At 48.6% G+C, this 14,140-nt stretch overlaps 1 protein-coding gene and 2 long non-coding RNA genes across 3 annotated transcripts; 1 reads left to right on the top strand and 2 right to left on the bottom strand.

The window, feature by feature from the left end:
• Positions 1 to 729: 729 nt before the first annotated feature.
• Positions 730 to 2,178, bottom strand: HOXD1 (homeobox D1). Its single transcript, XM_049887511.1, has 2 exons — positions 1,432 to 2,178; positions 730 to 1,076 (listed from the first exon to the last, which is right to left on the bottom strand). Exons 1-2 carry the CDS (start codon positions 2,087 to 2,089, stop codon positions 742 to 744), a joined length of 993 nt encoding a protein of 330 aa, XP_049743468.1. The 5' UTR covers positions 2,090 to 2,178; the 3' UTR covers positions 730 to 741.
• On the top strand, positions 1,743 to 13,740 carry LOC126077829 (uncharacterized). The gene is made up of 3 exons (XR_007517874.1): positions 1,743 to 2,408; positions 12,341 to 12,529; positions 13,104 to 13,740. It is a non-coding gene; the product is annotated as an uncharacterized LOC126077829 (long non-coding RNA).
• LOC126077830 (uncharacterized) lies at positions 10,898 to 13,811 on the bottom strand. Its single transcript, XR_007517875.1, has 3 exons — positions 13,731 to 13,811; positions 11,932 to 12,107; positions 10,898 to 11,320 (listed from the first exon to the last, which is right to left on the bottom strand). It is a non-coding gene; the product is annotated as an uncharacterized LOC126077830 (long non-coding RNA).
• Positions 13,812 to 14,140: the final 329 nt, after the last annotated feature.

Below are 14,140 nucleotides of genomic sequence, written 5' to 3'. Positions count from 1 at the left end.
AATCCTCTACATGCTATGACATTAAATGTCACATAGTAAGTTTGTTGCAAGCATATCTTTTTTAAAAATATACATACTGTAAATATTTACATTCAAGTTTGGGTAACTGAGGTCAAGGAGTAGTTCAGGTTTTAATTTTTACACACCCTGTGAATTTGTTCAGCTACTAACTAAACAGCGATTGTATCTTCACTCAGGCACATGGAGAGGTAGAAACTGCTTTTTATAGGAAAAACAAAATTAGAGTGCAAATGTGAAGATCATCATCGAAGCAGCTTAGCTATATCAAGGAGTTCCTAACTAGTTTTGGTTATCTCAAGAAGCTGAATACAAGTAGCCTTATCCTTTAAATAAAAAACAGAAAAACTTTGGACAGGTGCTCTTCTGAACATATCAGGAGGTTGACAGAGTTCAGCCGCTAATGCTGTACCACTCTTCACCCACAGAAATGCATATGACTAAGTTAGGCAAATCAGCAGCAGGGCTGGACTGGCTGCTGGGCACCTTCTCCCTGATAAGACACAACTCACAAACGAGTGGCTTAAAAGGCATCAAGTTAATTATGTGTACACACATAGGCTAGAACTCAGAAGCCAAAATAAAATACTTCTTTCCCCATGTGAAACCCCTATTAATTTCTGCCCAGCCCACTACCAAAACAAACTGAGCTGTAAGTTTAGAGACCGGTGGGGATGGGCTCAGCTTTCGCAGGCTGAGGTCCATCAGCCTCAAGACTGGACCTCATGAAGGCTCTTGGGCTTGAGAAGGGCTTTCTGGGTTCCTGCCTGCCTTGGTGGGGCTCGTTCCTGAGAGAGGAAGCTGGAGGGAGGCCACAGGGGTGGCTGTGGCCAGAAGCCCTTCTCGTTCCCTTTTCTTCTGTTTCATTCTGCGGTTCTGAAACCAGATTTTGACTTGGGTGTCATTCAGCTGCAAGGAATTGGCTATCTCGATGCGTCGGGCTCGAGTTAAGTACTTATTGAAATGAAACTCCTTCTCCAGTTCTGTCAGTTGTTTGGTGCTGAAATTCGTGCGGATGGCGCTGGAGGGGCTGGCGGCTCCGAATTCGGGAAGTTTGCCTGCAACGTAAAGACAGGACATCAGCAGGGCGAGAGGACGTGGAGACAGAACGCTGGCAGGCAGTGACGCTAGGGTTAAAATCAAAGTTACGGTGCAGCCCGCCTGGGTTCCTATGAACTTTTATGGTTGTGCGAGGGGAAACTCTCCACCAAGGGGAGATACTTTCTGCAATTTTCTCAGTGCCTGGCTCGCTCCAGGGAATTCGCCTGCTTTACTAACGCCTCTGAACGCATTTCCTTCATAAAACCCAAACCGTGGTCAAGACGGATTGACGCAACGCGTTCCCAGCGCAATTCCGCGGGGGAGGCTCTTACCCCAACCTCAGGCGCCTCCGTCCAAGACCCAAGTACTTACTTTTCTTAGGGGCGTTCCTCTTCACTTTCATCCACTCGAACGTGCTGAAGGCTGCGGCGAGGCCAGAGGCCGGAGAGGCGGACTTGGGATAGGCGCCGGGGGCCGGGGACGCCGTCTGGAAGGCCCCGGCGTGGCCGTCGGCTGGCTCTCTGAGACACGCCGGGAAGGGGCCAGGCTCGCCGAAAGCCGCATAATCCACTTGGCCGCGGAGCAGGAAGGAGCCGCCGCCGCCCGAGAAGACAGCCGAGGTAGCGTAGTGGACGTGCGGCCCGCCGTCGTCCGCCGGCCGCCCGAGCGCGCACGGGAAGTCATACACCGACCCCGACCCCAGGAAGCCGTAGTCCGCGCCCCCCGCCGCCGCAGCCGCAGGTGTGGCGCCCGCCTCGTAGGCGCCCTCCAGGGTGCACGGCGCGTACGGGGGCGCGGTCGGGGGCGGTGCAGGCGGTTGCGCGGGCGCGGCGGGCGGCGACGGTGCGGGTCGGGCCCCGGCCGCGGTCAGGGGCAGGCAGCTAACGAAGGCGCCCTCGCCGCCGCCCAGGGGAAAGGCGGGCTGCAGGGCCACGGGCCGGGCGTCGGCGCGGCAGAACTTGGGCGCGAAGCTGAGCACGTCGCTGCCGCCCCCGCCGCTGCACGAGTCGGACTCGAGGTAGGAGCTCATGGTTCGGGCCCGCCCTCCGGAGCACGCAAGCGAGGACTGGGGTGCGCACCACCTTTCACCCCCACCGGTGATGCCGTCGCCGAGCCATGGCGAGCCAGCGGGACGTGGCCAGTGGCCTAATATAGCGGCGGGGGCGGCCACGTGGAGCCGGCCAGCCAATGGGCGCCTGCCCCTCACGGCCGCGGTTCAGCCTGGCGCGCGGCTCCAGGCGCTTGCCCCGCCGCGAACTGTGCCCTCTAGTCGCGGATGGAGCTGGCCCGACCCACGAAGTGACTGGAGAAGCCCGGGCCGAGAGTGCTGGACGCCTGTTCCTTAGACAGTAAGTATTGGGCGACGTGGGGGGAAGAGGCAGGACAACTGGCCTCAGGGTGAGGGCGAGGGGATAGAGGGAGAGAGGGCTTGTTCTCCAGGATCCTGGGTGGCTAGTCCCTAGACTGCGGATTGTGGGCGCCGCGGTGTGGAACGGGTTAAAAAGGAGCCTGGAGTTTGGCCTGTGAGGATTTGCTCCTAGACCTTCTCCAGGGAAGCCAAAGTTATTTCTTTCCCTTTTTTCTCTGAATCCTGTGCGCTTTGAGTGTTCTTGGCACTGGTGTTATCCTTCTCCTAAACCTGGAGCAGATGTTTCATTTTCCGCCTTTTTCCCTCTCCCCCTGACTCATGGAACTAAATTTTATGCTGTAGATGCTGTGTACCTCGGTCGGTGCAATATTTATCACAGTTTTTGACTAGGTTTTCACGTGACCTTGCAGCATTCCCTTCAGCTTTCCCCTTCCAGTTGTGGCAGCACAATGAGGGCGAGCGTTGGATTGCCAGGTTTTGATTTGGACAGAAGGTAAAGTTTCTGCCTTGTGGAGAGGTTTAGCAGATTTTCCTCCTTTGACTAGGTTGTCAAAATAATCATCTCTTTTGGTCAAACGGTTGTTGTGTCCCCCATGCTCTCTGATCAGGGAGGCTGGCACACGCACCCGTGCTGCCCATGCTTTCTCAGGGGCGCTTGGCTCGAGGACGCAAAGGCTTCCCAGGGGTGGGTCAGATCTCAGAGGTTTGGATGGGCTTGTACCTCGAAGCAATTAAAGCTTCTGTTCCATCAGATAAGTGCTGCGTTGCCTCTCGCGAGTGAAATCTGAGGGCTCACAATGTTAATGGGCTCACGTCTTTCCCTTGATAATATGGTTTTGTTTACTGAGTGTAGACAGACGGGAAATAAAAGTGCAATTGGCACAGGAAACGAAGAGTAGAAGGGTTACAAAGACCAGTTTTACACTGACAAACTTTTCAACTTCCTTGAACTTTTTTTTAATGTTTCCCTCTTTGAGAATACAAGAAAATAACAGAATAAAGAAATGAATGTTATTTAAGCACAGCAGTAATGAAAGAGGGTGTCTTCTTAAAACCCTGTGAATGAGGACACTAAGGAGTCAACTCTTGGCTTCTTCAAATGCCCTTGAAAACTTGATCTATTACAGACTGTAAGTTATGGTGACTGAGATTTTATTGTTGTTTTACTGATCCATTTGTTACGAAAGAGCAGTTGAGCCCTTGCCTTCCACTCTAAGGAAGTCCGGAAAAAAAGAACCATCACAATCCAGGGAACCAGTTCCTTGCAGGGATTTTGACCTGTGAAAAGACAAAGCCAGACCAAAATTGTAGGCTGCCAGTGAGGCAGAAGTTGAGCCAAGATGAGGGAAAGGAGGAGCATAGTTGGGACACCAAGCTAATCTTCAGTTTTAGCACAGAGCTGAAGGGGCTCAGGGGTTCCTGGGGTTGTTGGATTTGATTGAGAGAGGGACTGCTGTGCTAAAAATAGCCCTTAGACATTGACTTTACTACTCCAGTTTTGTCCTGTAGCCAGTTAGATGACAAAAGTCCTAAATAGTTTTTAAAAGTGGAGAAACAAATGCTCTTCTCTAGTATCCTGGTAAGGAAAGTACCTAGAAGGGTCTCTTCAGAGCTTATGCAGGCTTAAAATGTAGATGAATTTCTTCACTGCCCAACTCTGTGTTGTTAATGCAAAAGTTTCAACAAATCCTCCCCCCGCCCCCCACTTTAATGGCCAGTTTTTACCGGCTGGATGTCCCAGCTCTCACAATCCTATCTCAAAACTAGAAGGGTCTTCTATTAAAAGGTATTTGTCCTAGCACAACTCCAAGAGGTCAAAAAGGAAGGTTGGCAATGTAAACCTCTTTTTGGGGAGAAGACAGCCAGCTGTCTGCAACCCAAGATTTAGGACAGAAAACCCAGCCTGATTGTCTGGAGAGTCTGACCAAAACCCATCAAATTAAGAGCTTTGTCTCTAAGATTTTGGGGAAAATCAGGCAGCCAGGTGCCTTGGCAACCTTAATGGCAACAATGTTTTTTGCTACTAAGTACTTGGGCCAAAAAGGCTGGGTCACTCTTGACACAATTAAGCCTTGACTTTGCACCCATGAGCTGTCCATACCATTTTCCTGGAGCAGATTTTTGGAGCTTTAGCTCCAAAGAATGAGATTTTTGTTTTGTTTTGTATTCATAACTGTGGGTAAGAATGAGTGGAGGGCTCAATCTTTGTTCAGTCTTTGTTAGCAGTTCTCTAACAGTTGCACACAGACTACATTCCCTTTCATTCTTCTCTCCACTCCCTGACTCTCCAAGTCCTTGGTCTATCCCACACCCTGGGCCACAGAGTTGCCCTCTCTCCGGAGGTTTTTGACTTGCTCAGGTTGGAAGTCAATACTCTGGTCATCTCAGATTCAGATTCAGCAAACATTTTTGAAGGAACTACTGTGTGAGAATACTTTGTTAGGGAAGCTCTCAGCTGGGGAAAAAGGAATTCTCCAACCAAAGGAACAAGGGATTTAGTTCCGGCACAGGGCTTAGCTGTACTGTAAGTCTACTCTAGAAGGATCTGAATCTGTCATTTTCTAAGGAGAGACTAGAAGATGTTATTGGGGGAAGTGCTGTAGAAAGATGTGAATATAAGATAATTCAAGTAACTTTTACAGTTTATCTCTTAGATTTTCATGGGGTATGGGAAGATTTCCCTACTACTTTTATTATTTGTTCAAGCCATGAATTTCCGAGGGTCACTTGCTGTGCTGGGTCCTGATGCGATGAGCTGTCTCTCAGCAGGAGGTGACAGCAGAGAGTCCTGATTGCCAGGTTGTGTTTGATGTAGGAATGCTTTGAAATCTCTTCCATCCTGCTTACCACAGCAGCCACCCACTACCCACTCTGCCCTCCCCACCCCATGATTACCTTTCTCTCCTCTTCTAAAATCAGGCTGCTTTTTGCACACAGAAGTGACAGAGAGTGGCAGTCTGGTCTCCTACATGCTTGAAGTTGTTCCTAACATGGCCCTTCCAGCCATCTTCCACAAACCCCACCCTGTTACCCCGTGTAGACACTTGAGCATATGTAAACTCTTGATTCCACAGCCCCAACACATACAATGTCTCTTGTTTGTTGGGAGAAAAGGGAGAGTCTTTTTCTCTTAAACCAGATTTACAGTTCCCTGCAACATCTCCAGTCATCCCAAAATGAGGATGGGGATGAAAGGGATCCTAATGACTGCAATTCTAAACCTGTTGGAAGTCTTGTTTTCCTGTTTGAGAGCTAAGTCCTTCCCTGAGAGCTTTGTGAATGAAAGTCTCATGTGCCAAGTTGGTGCCTGGCACACAGTAGGTAATACCAATTTTCCCTACTAGTCAGAAAACAAATGTTTGTTGGATGAAATTAAAGAATGGACAGAACAGAGTACCTTCATCATGACTAATATTGGCTGCCAAAACCACTTAGTATAGACAGGAATCACCATAGAAGCTGGTTTTAAAATGCAGGTTCTTTGGCCCACCCCCTAGAGATTTTAATCCAGTAGTTCTGACTGAGGAATCTTTATTCTTGACAAGCCTTTTGAGTGATTCTAAAGCAAGGTTCTTCAGAAGTACACTTTGAGAATTTCAGCTTTAGGAGCTCCAGAGGGGGATGGCCGTGATTCTCTGGGAGGGGCCCCTGAACTAGCACAATGAGAGGTCATGGCTAGTTGGAAGCACGAGTGTACCTGAAAATCCTCCAGAAGGCTGTTGGAATATAGAATAGGGACAGAAAGGTCAATGTCAAGTTCAAGCTTAAATCCAGTTGGGCTGAAGATCCAGAAAATATCCTTAAGAAGTGGTCAGTAGGATTTTCCCATGTTTTGCTGATTAGACGTGCTTTGCAGAGCGTGCTCACTTCTTCTGGTACTTGCCACTTCCGTGTTGCCCACCTCTCTGTTGTTAATGCAAAAGTTTCAACAAATCTGATGCAGCTGGGTTCACAGTGTCCCCTTGTCTCCTACCCCCCACCCCCCTTTAATGGCCACTTTTTACAGGCTGGATGTCCCAGCTCTCACAATCCTATCTCAAAACTAGAAGGGTCTTCTAGTAAAAAGTAATTGTCCTATCACAACTCCAAGAGGTCAAAAAGGAAGGTTGGCAATGTAAACCTCTTTTGGGGGAGAAGTCACCCAGCTGTCTGCAACCCAAGCTTTAGGGCAGAAAACCCAGCCTGATTGTCTAGTGAGTCTGACCAAAGGCTTGGCTTTGATGATGCCAGTTGGTAGGAAGTGAAAGGGAGTTTTTTTTCTTCAAGTCTGTCTAAAGCAAATTTGAAGTGGCTCTAAGGCAGTGGGATGAGGGAAGGCACAGGATGGTGGTCTCAAGAAGGAGGAGCCAACTCTCTTTTCCTTTCATATGTGAGTTGTCTGGAATGAACATTTGAGCCAAAGGGATCCAGAGAGGAGTATATGTCCCTTGGCTTAAACTGTAACCCTTCCTCCAGCTAAAGGCTGACCTTTCACAGCATAAGATGTCAAAACTAGAAGGTACCTTAGAGATAAGCTACATCAAACCCCTCATTTTAAAGGGAGTCGCTTTATGCAGAGGTTAAAAAGGCTCATGTCCAGGATTATAGCTCAGGTCTCCTGACCCTTCCGGTCTACAAAGAGGGAGGAACAAGGCAGCCACTCCTCCACACAGTGGTGGGCTTGACCCAGAGCAAGCATGGCAATGTTCCAGGAGGCATCTTTATTTCTAGGATACGCAGTCAGTCTGGCCCCTTTGAGGGAGGTTGACTGTGAGGCCTGCTGCCCTCCCTTTGAGATTTGTTTGCTAAACTCTTGCTCCAGACTTCTGTAGCCCCACCTTGCAAGAGAGGGCAGAGATGCCCCTGTGTACCCACCTCCTCCACCACCAAGCAAGGATAAAGGATCCCATATCCTTTGCCTGCAATTGGAATTGGAAGTAGAATATCTGGAGGTTGATCAGCATTAGAGCTTCGGAGGGGCAAAACAAGAAGTTTCCCTAGATTAAATTAGCTGGATAGAGCAAGTACAAATAAGGTCAGTTACAGTTGTACTAACCAATTTTTTTTTGGCGGGGGGCTCCTTGATTTTTTGAATAGGTAATTTAAATTTAGATGGGTCAAGATATAAAGGGTACAAAAGGATAAAAATAGAAAGTCTTTCTTCCACCTTGTCCCCACCCACCCATTTCCCCTTTGCATAGGCAGCTAATTTTATTAGTTTTTGTATATCTTTCCAGAGATACTTTATACCTGTACAGTTCAATCGATATAAATATCCCCCACATTATTTACACAAATTGTGGCATATTAGACACATTTTGTATCACGCTTTCGCCCTATTGTACCATGAATATCATTTCATATAAATGCATACAGAAGTTCTTGGCTTATTTTTGCAACTTCATAGTGTTCTACTGTATACATGTACCACAACTTATTTAGCCAGTTCCTTACTGAGATGGGTACCTAGCTTGTTTTCAGTCTTTAGCTATTACAAACACATGTTTAAAGTTCTACGTATTGGAAAAGTTTTAGAAGTAAAATACTAAGCCAAAGTGTATATGCATTGCCAATTTTTATACATATTGCCAAATTGCTGTTCATAGAAGCGAGTCAGTTTACACTTCTACTGGCAAATACGTGAATGAGAGTGCCTTTGTCCTCACATCCTTGCTAATTCAGTGAGACAGCAAAGGTTTTTTTTAACTTATCTGATAAGCGAAAAATATCTTTTACTTACCCTTATCACCAAAAATGTCACATTCTCCATCTTATTTGATCATTTCATGATCTTACTTTACAAATGATAATACTGACACAGAACAGCTAAACAACTTGATGTAGTCACATCCAACGTAAGTGGCCAACGTCAGATGTTCAACTCTCTTTCCTCTACTACACTGTGCCACACAGGAGCTTAAGGAGGTTGAAAGAGAATGAGTGGCTACAAGCAGTCCCTGAAAGACACATGATATAAAAAAGCCCAGAAGCTTTTTGACATCTGCTCAGAGGCCTCTTCTCCACATTTTTGCATGAATCCCCTGGAGAGTACCCCTGGGAAGGGGGAGCACAGGGGCTTTGAATAACAATCTGATCTGACCTTGTACTGAGCACCTGTATCTGGAAAGCAGTAGGTTGTTGTTGTTTTTGTTGTTAATTTCCTTGAGATTTGTATCTCACTGCTGCCTCCCCCAGGGTTTTAAGTAGTGGTTAGCATGGTAAGTATGGGGGGATGTTTTCTCTAGGTCTTAGCTTTCTATAGGACATACACATGGACCTGGTGAAGATAATAATACCTAACACACACACACTGCTCTAATGCTAAACCTATGAAGTAAATATCTTTATTGACTGCTTCACTGATGATGAAACCAAGGCTCAGAAAGATTAAGTGAATTGCTTAGGATCAAACAATTTATCAGTAACAAAGCAGAGCTATAAAATTTAGACTTGAAACTGAACTCATCAGATTCCCCTGCAAAGTCTTTCCTCTCCTGTATTCATTTTGATGAATGGCCTGACCACTCACTCGGGCCCTCAGGATAGAAACCTAGGAACTAACATCCACAACTCCTCTTTCACTCATCCAGCTGATCACTAAAACCCAAAAAACAAACCAAACCAAGGCCTGTCATTTTACTTCCTAAATGTCTCCTTGACCTTATATGTTAATTTCTCTTGCAGCAGCCACTTTTTTTTTCCCCCCAAGCATTACATTTCCAAATAGGTAACCTCACATCCCAGCTTAAAATCTTTAATGACTCCCCATTGCCTACAGAGTAAGTCCAGACTTCTTAATATGGGTCCTGTGCAACCTCTCTTTCTATCCAGGATGCTCAACTACAAACTATACTCCTCTTGCCAACTCCAGACCTTGTTCTTTCTTCCTTCCCTGCTCTACATGTGCTGCTCCCTCTGCCTGGTATGCCCTTCCCTCCTTGGCCTGAAAAACTCCTATACTTAAGGGACCCCAATTCACTTCCTCTAGAAGCCTTTCTTGATACTGTAGTACTTGGTGGCTCCTTTTCTTTGTTCCAGGAATATTTGGCCACACCACTGTTATAACATTTGTCACAATGTTTTAGGATAAATTACTTCTTTCCCACACTAGACTGAAGGTCACAAACCATTAGTGACTCATCTTTGTATCCCAGAGCCCAGCACAATGCACATAGGAGCTATTCAGTAGATGTTGGTGGAAGAAAAGGAAGGAGGGACAGACTGAACCAAGGACAGCAGTTACCAGTATTGTAATTACCCAGTGAGTTCAGGAGACTGTATGAGGCTTAATGCCTCAGTGTATATCTCCATGGCAAGTAATTTCCACCCTAGAGGATGAGGAGAGAGAAGAGGGCTTGGAGGTGGGGGTGGAACAAAGCTGGGAAGACTTTCTGCCCTTCAGGAGCTCCTTCCTGTGGGCTGAGGCAACCCACTTATTTAACTTCAGCAGATGTCACCCAGCAAAAGGGTAAAGGGGAGCTAGGCCAGCACTGTCTTAGAATTTACAAAGAGAAAGCATGTACCACTCCAGAGGGATTATTAAATGCTTCACTGCCACCACCACCCAAACCCTCTTGCCCCCAGAAACTTGCAGTTTATTCCTTTACGATGTTTCTAAAATGAACCCAAAAGAGCTGAAGTAAAAATACTTGAGTCTTTCCCTCACATCAGAAAGATAGAGGAGAGGTATATCATTTATTGTTTTAAATAGCACTCAGGTTTACTTCCAAGTTCAACAGCGGACTTATCCAGCTTCCTCCCACACAAATCCTCTTGCAGGTAAATATGGAAACTAAACAGGTTCAGACTCTTCCCTGAATTCTAGTCCTTCAGGACATCTTTTTAAAACTTTTAAATAAAACAGTGTTTGCACGAACCTTTTGACCCGTTGGGTTTTCCTTGCCCTGCCTTCAGAGATGGATTCATCCTTCTCAGAGGCTGGAGCAGCGTTTAATGTTGTCACTAGGGTAAGTAGGGGTGTGTGTATTGGGGGAGAGGGGAGATACAGGGTCACTAGCAAGGGGCGGCATGGGGCATAGGCATTTTGGGAGGGCTCTGCGCCACCTGAGTAGTCCAGGGACGGGGCTGGTGGGCAACAGTGCTGGCCGCCAGTGTTGAGGAGGTGCCTGGGCGGCCCTTCCCTTAGGCATCGCGCTGCAGAGTGCAACCTGGCTGAGCTGCTTCTCCGCAAGGGCGTGGGGCAGCAGGTCGCGCCATCGGTTACACTCACCCTCCGTGTCTGCACCGCCTCAGCTTGCGGTTTCTGGTCGGATCCCAGCTGGCCCAGACTTGCTCTGAAGTAGGAGGAACCAATGTCCAGTGAAAAGTGCACACCGGGTGATTGATGAACTCTTAATAGGACCAACCTCTCCCACCCCCCAGCCTAGACACACACAGAGAAATCCTCCACCCAGCCCCCTCCTCAGGCCTCCTCATGGGGCGAGAAGGGGACGCAGCCGCCAGCCGGTAGGGTGATTAACTCACCGTTTGTCTTTCAGGAAGTGTTTCAGGTTGATTCAGGAACACTCACCCACCCCCACCCGCAGCCTCCCTGCTCCGGCGCTCAGCACTGCGCTCTGTGGCAAAGGAAAGCGCAGAGCGAGTGCGCATCACATGGCCACGCATCAGAGCGGGCCTTTGTGCGGTGCGCTGCCCTGGGGATGTGACGGCTATTGTTCACCACGGGGGGCTGGAGGAGGACTCAGACTGTGGATCCACGCCAGCCCACTCCCCAGAGTGTCCCAAGATCCGAGGATGGGTGGGAGCTTCTTTTGTGTGTTCTCTGCAGGTGGTGGGGCTGGCTTCGTGGCTCCCCCAAGGGACTGGTGACGGAGGTGAGGGAGGCTGGTACCAGGTCTGCTGGCCGCCACAGCCTCGAGCTCAGCTCAACCATCCCAGTTTTCGCGCTCAGCCCTGGCGGAAGAGTATGGGGGAGGTTTGTAGAGCATCATTTTGAACAATAGAGCTATCAAATGTGTGTCCTCGCAAGTCAGGGGCGCCATTCTCCTCTCCTTCGTAAAGTCCCTAGCTGGACAGGTCCTCTTGGCCTGGTTTTAGCTCTGTTTCCAGGGGAGGAAATGCTTTTCATCTGTACCAGAGATCTGTATGAATCCAGATTTAAATTGGGGTCTCCACCTCCTTGGGCCCTTACTAATGTTAAAATCCTACTTCTGTGATTTTCCAGATATTATTCTTCCAGAAAATGATCCAGAATAGCTATAAGACCAGTCAAGATATTTTGCCCCAGGATCAAGGACAAGGGAAATAACTCAGTAGCTCCTACCTTGCAGATCTCCCGGGGACCCTTCACCTGCCTCTGCCATTGCAAATGGACATCTATCTACCTTAGCTCTTCCTTCATGTATGGAAGCCTTTTGTGTACTGTGGTTCTGGCTGGACCTGGCCTGAAAGTGGGCCTTTGGATTGTCTTTGTACTTCTCTACCTTACCAGGCTGGGTGTGAGACCTGAGGAAAATGGTTAGGAATGGGCTTAGGCAAGGTATATAGATTCAGTTGGCACTAACCTTGGGCCCCAAAGATAGTCAATTGTATCTTGGGAAGGAGACAAAGGAACAGTGAGACCTAGGATTTCATCCTCTGTGGTGATCCTCTCCAGTCACCTTCCGCTACCACCACCAGTGCAGTAAGTGCAGAGGATTCATCTACTGTATATGATCCTTCTTCTCTCCATCCAGGCCTTCTGCAAGAGAGATCCGAGTGAGCCAGTTCTCAAGGGCAGTACGGGCTCGGCTGGTGACCCAATCTCAGCTCCCTGTGCCTGAAGTGTCTAGGAATGGGTGTGCTTACGGAGACCCCAACCAGATTTTCTCTGGGTAGTTGCAGTAATCAGGCCTGTGAGGCCTGGGGCCTTCTGCCTCTCCTGGCCTTTTTATTTAATAGTTTCACTAATTTCTGTTCTTCTTATTCTTACAGTTTCTGAAAGAAGGACCAAAGTAATGACAAGAACTCCCAGATGAAGAGGACCCTTCTAGACCCGTAACTGGGATTAATCAATTCTTGACTTCAGAAGGAAGTTTCAGCTAATTCTCAGGATAAAGTCAAAACAGGCCTGTGACTGTCCTTTGAATACTGAAGGTGTAGACAAGCTTCTGGCTCACTCAGGTCAAACAGAGGAACACTTTTTATTAGAACCTGGGGATACTTCTTTGTTATTCACACATACACCCACACACATCCTCTTCACCCTCCCTAATGAAAACCTCAACAGATGGAGAGCCTGGCCTCCAGGCCTGCTGGCTGAGAAGATGTACTTCACTCAAGGGTCAGTCAGCTAGTACAGACTGGGGGAGGGAGAAGGGACAAGTAGCTACTATAGGTAATCACTATCTTTAATACTCCCTACAGATAGAAGGTTTTTTTTTTTTTTTTACAGATAGAAATTTGAAAAATCTTGTTCGGCAAGGTTAGCAGCCTCTGGGGCCTCAGAAACTGATTTGGCTGATGTATCTCTGATATGGACTAGGCTTGGGGCTGCACCAAGGGGAATGTACTGGCTCTCTATTCTCTCCCTCACTCTCATTTGAAAGCCTGTACCAAAAAATGGTACAAATGGATGGTTAACTTAATGATTCCATCAGGAGTGGATTTTTCTCTGTCAGGGCCCTGGATGAGGCTGAGGTTTGAAAGCCAAGAGGCAGAATCTGTACTTAATTGCCCTTTCTTCCCTCCTTTCCAGGGGCCAGGACTGTTCTCCAGACCTTTCCTCTGCACCTTCCCCATTCCTTCTGGCTAGCCCAGTTGGGTCACTGGACTGGAGGCTGGTTCCTGTGCTCCTGGTTGCAACTGGCAAACTCTTTTTCTGCCAAAGTGTCTTTCCCCACTCCCACCCATTGTGCAGCTGCAAAATAGCAACTAGGCTGCCTCACCTCTATCCTAGGGACCTTAATTCACATTTACTAACCTGGACAGAACAACCAGGGGCACCCAAACGACTGCCACCTTCATCCACAGACCTGAGCTCCTGGCCCTAACCCCTTTCTCCAGGCCTCAGGACGCTGCACCTCCCTGAAACCTACCTGCCCTAAAGTGGTCTCTATTGGAAAAAGCAGAGGTGGGCTCAGCCCGAGCCAGAGAACCATTTCCTCCTCTGAGGCAAATGAGGTAGACCTCCCAGACACTAGTGTCTGAGGCTAGGCCCGGCCCTTCCCCACCGCCAGCTTCAGCCCAGCTCTGCCTTTGTGTGGCCTCCCCAGCCGGGGAGTCCTAGGGGAAGCTGCACACACAATGGTGCCGCAGCTCCTGGAAGGCCTTCAGAGGGGCCAGCAGCCTCCAGGCCTAGGACACTCCCCTTGTCCCCACATACCTGGCCTAGGGAAGAGATTCGGGTTAGGGGAGAGGCTTCCTTTTACTGCAAACCGCCCTTTTCCCTCCAAGTCCACCCAGGAGGAGAGCCTGGGCCCTGGGCGCCATTGCTGGCCGAGACTCCCCTCCCCCACTCTTTATTTTCTCTGCTTCTCGAAGACCCGGGAGGGAGGAGGCGGGCGCCTCCACTGATAGAGCAGCTATTGTGACCTTCCCTCGCGGAGCGGGAACCCAGCCGAGTGTGTACCGCCGGCGGTGGCGGGGGAGGAGGCAGCTGTGTGTGCAGACCGAGTGCGGAGAGGGTGGCACTGGCAAATAAATAAAGGTCTGCAACCTCGGGCAGTTGCGCTCTTCCGAGGGCGTTTGGTTGTGTTTAGACTCGGGTGCTTCCTATCACTAATTGCAGGCTCA

This window comes from Elephas maximus, chromosome 6 (assembly GCF_024166365.1).
Source record: "Elephas maximus indicus isolate mEleMax1 chromosome 6, mEleMax1 primary haplotype, whole genome shotgun sequence".
NCBI classification, from domain to species: Eukaryota; Metazoa; Chordata; class Mammalia; order Proboscidea; family Elephantidae; genus Elephas; species Elephas maximus.
Note: the sequence above shows the minus strand (reverse complement) of the source record. Positions and strands in the feature narration are given on the sequence as shown.

Bases quoted from the DNA above. Each gene is read 5' to 3' on its own strand.
- HOXD1 (XM_049887511.1), bottom strand. From the start codon at position 2,089: ATGAGCTCCTACCTCGAGTCCGACTCGTGCAGCGGCGGGGGCGGCAGC. The intron at 1,077-1,431 runs GTAAGTACTTGG...TTTACGTTGCAG, and splicing joins GAGGAACGCCCCTAAGAAAA to GCAAACTTCCCGAATTCGGA.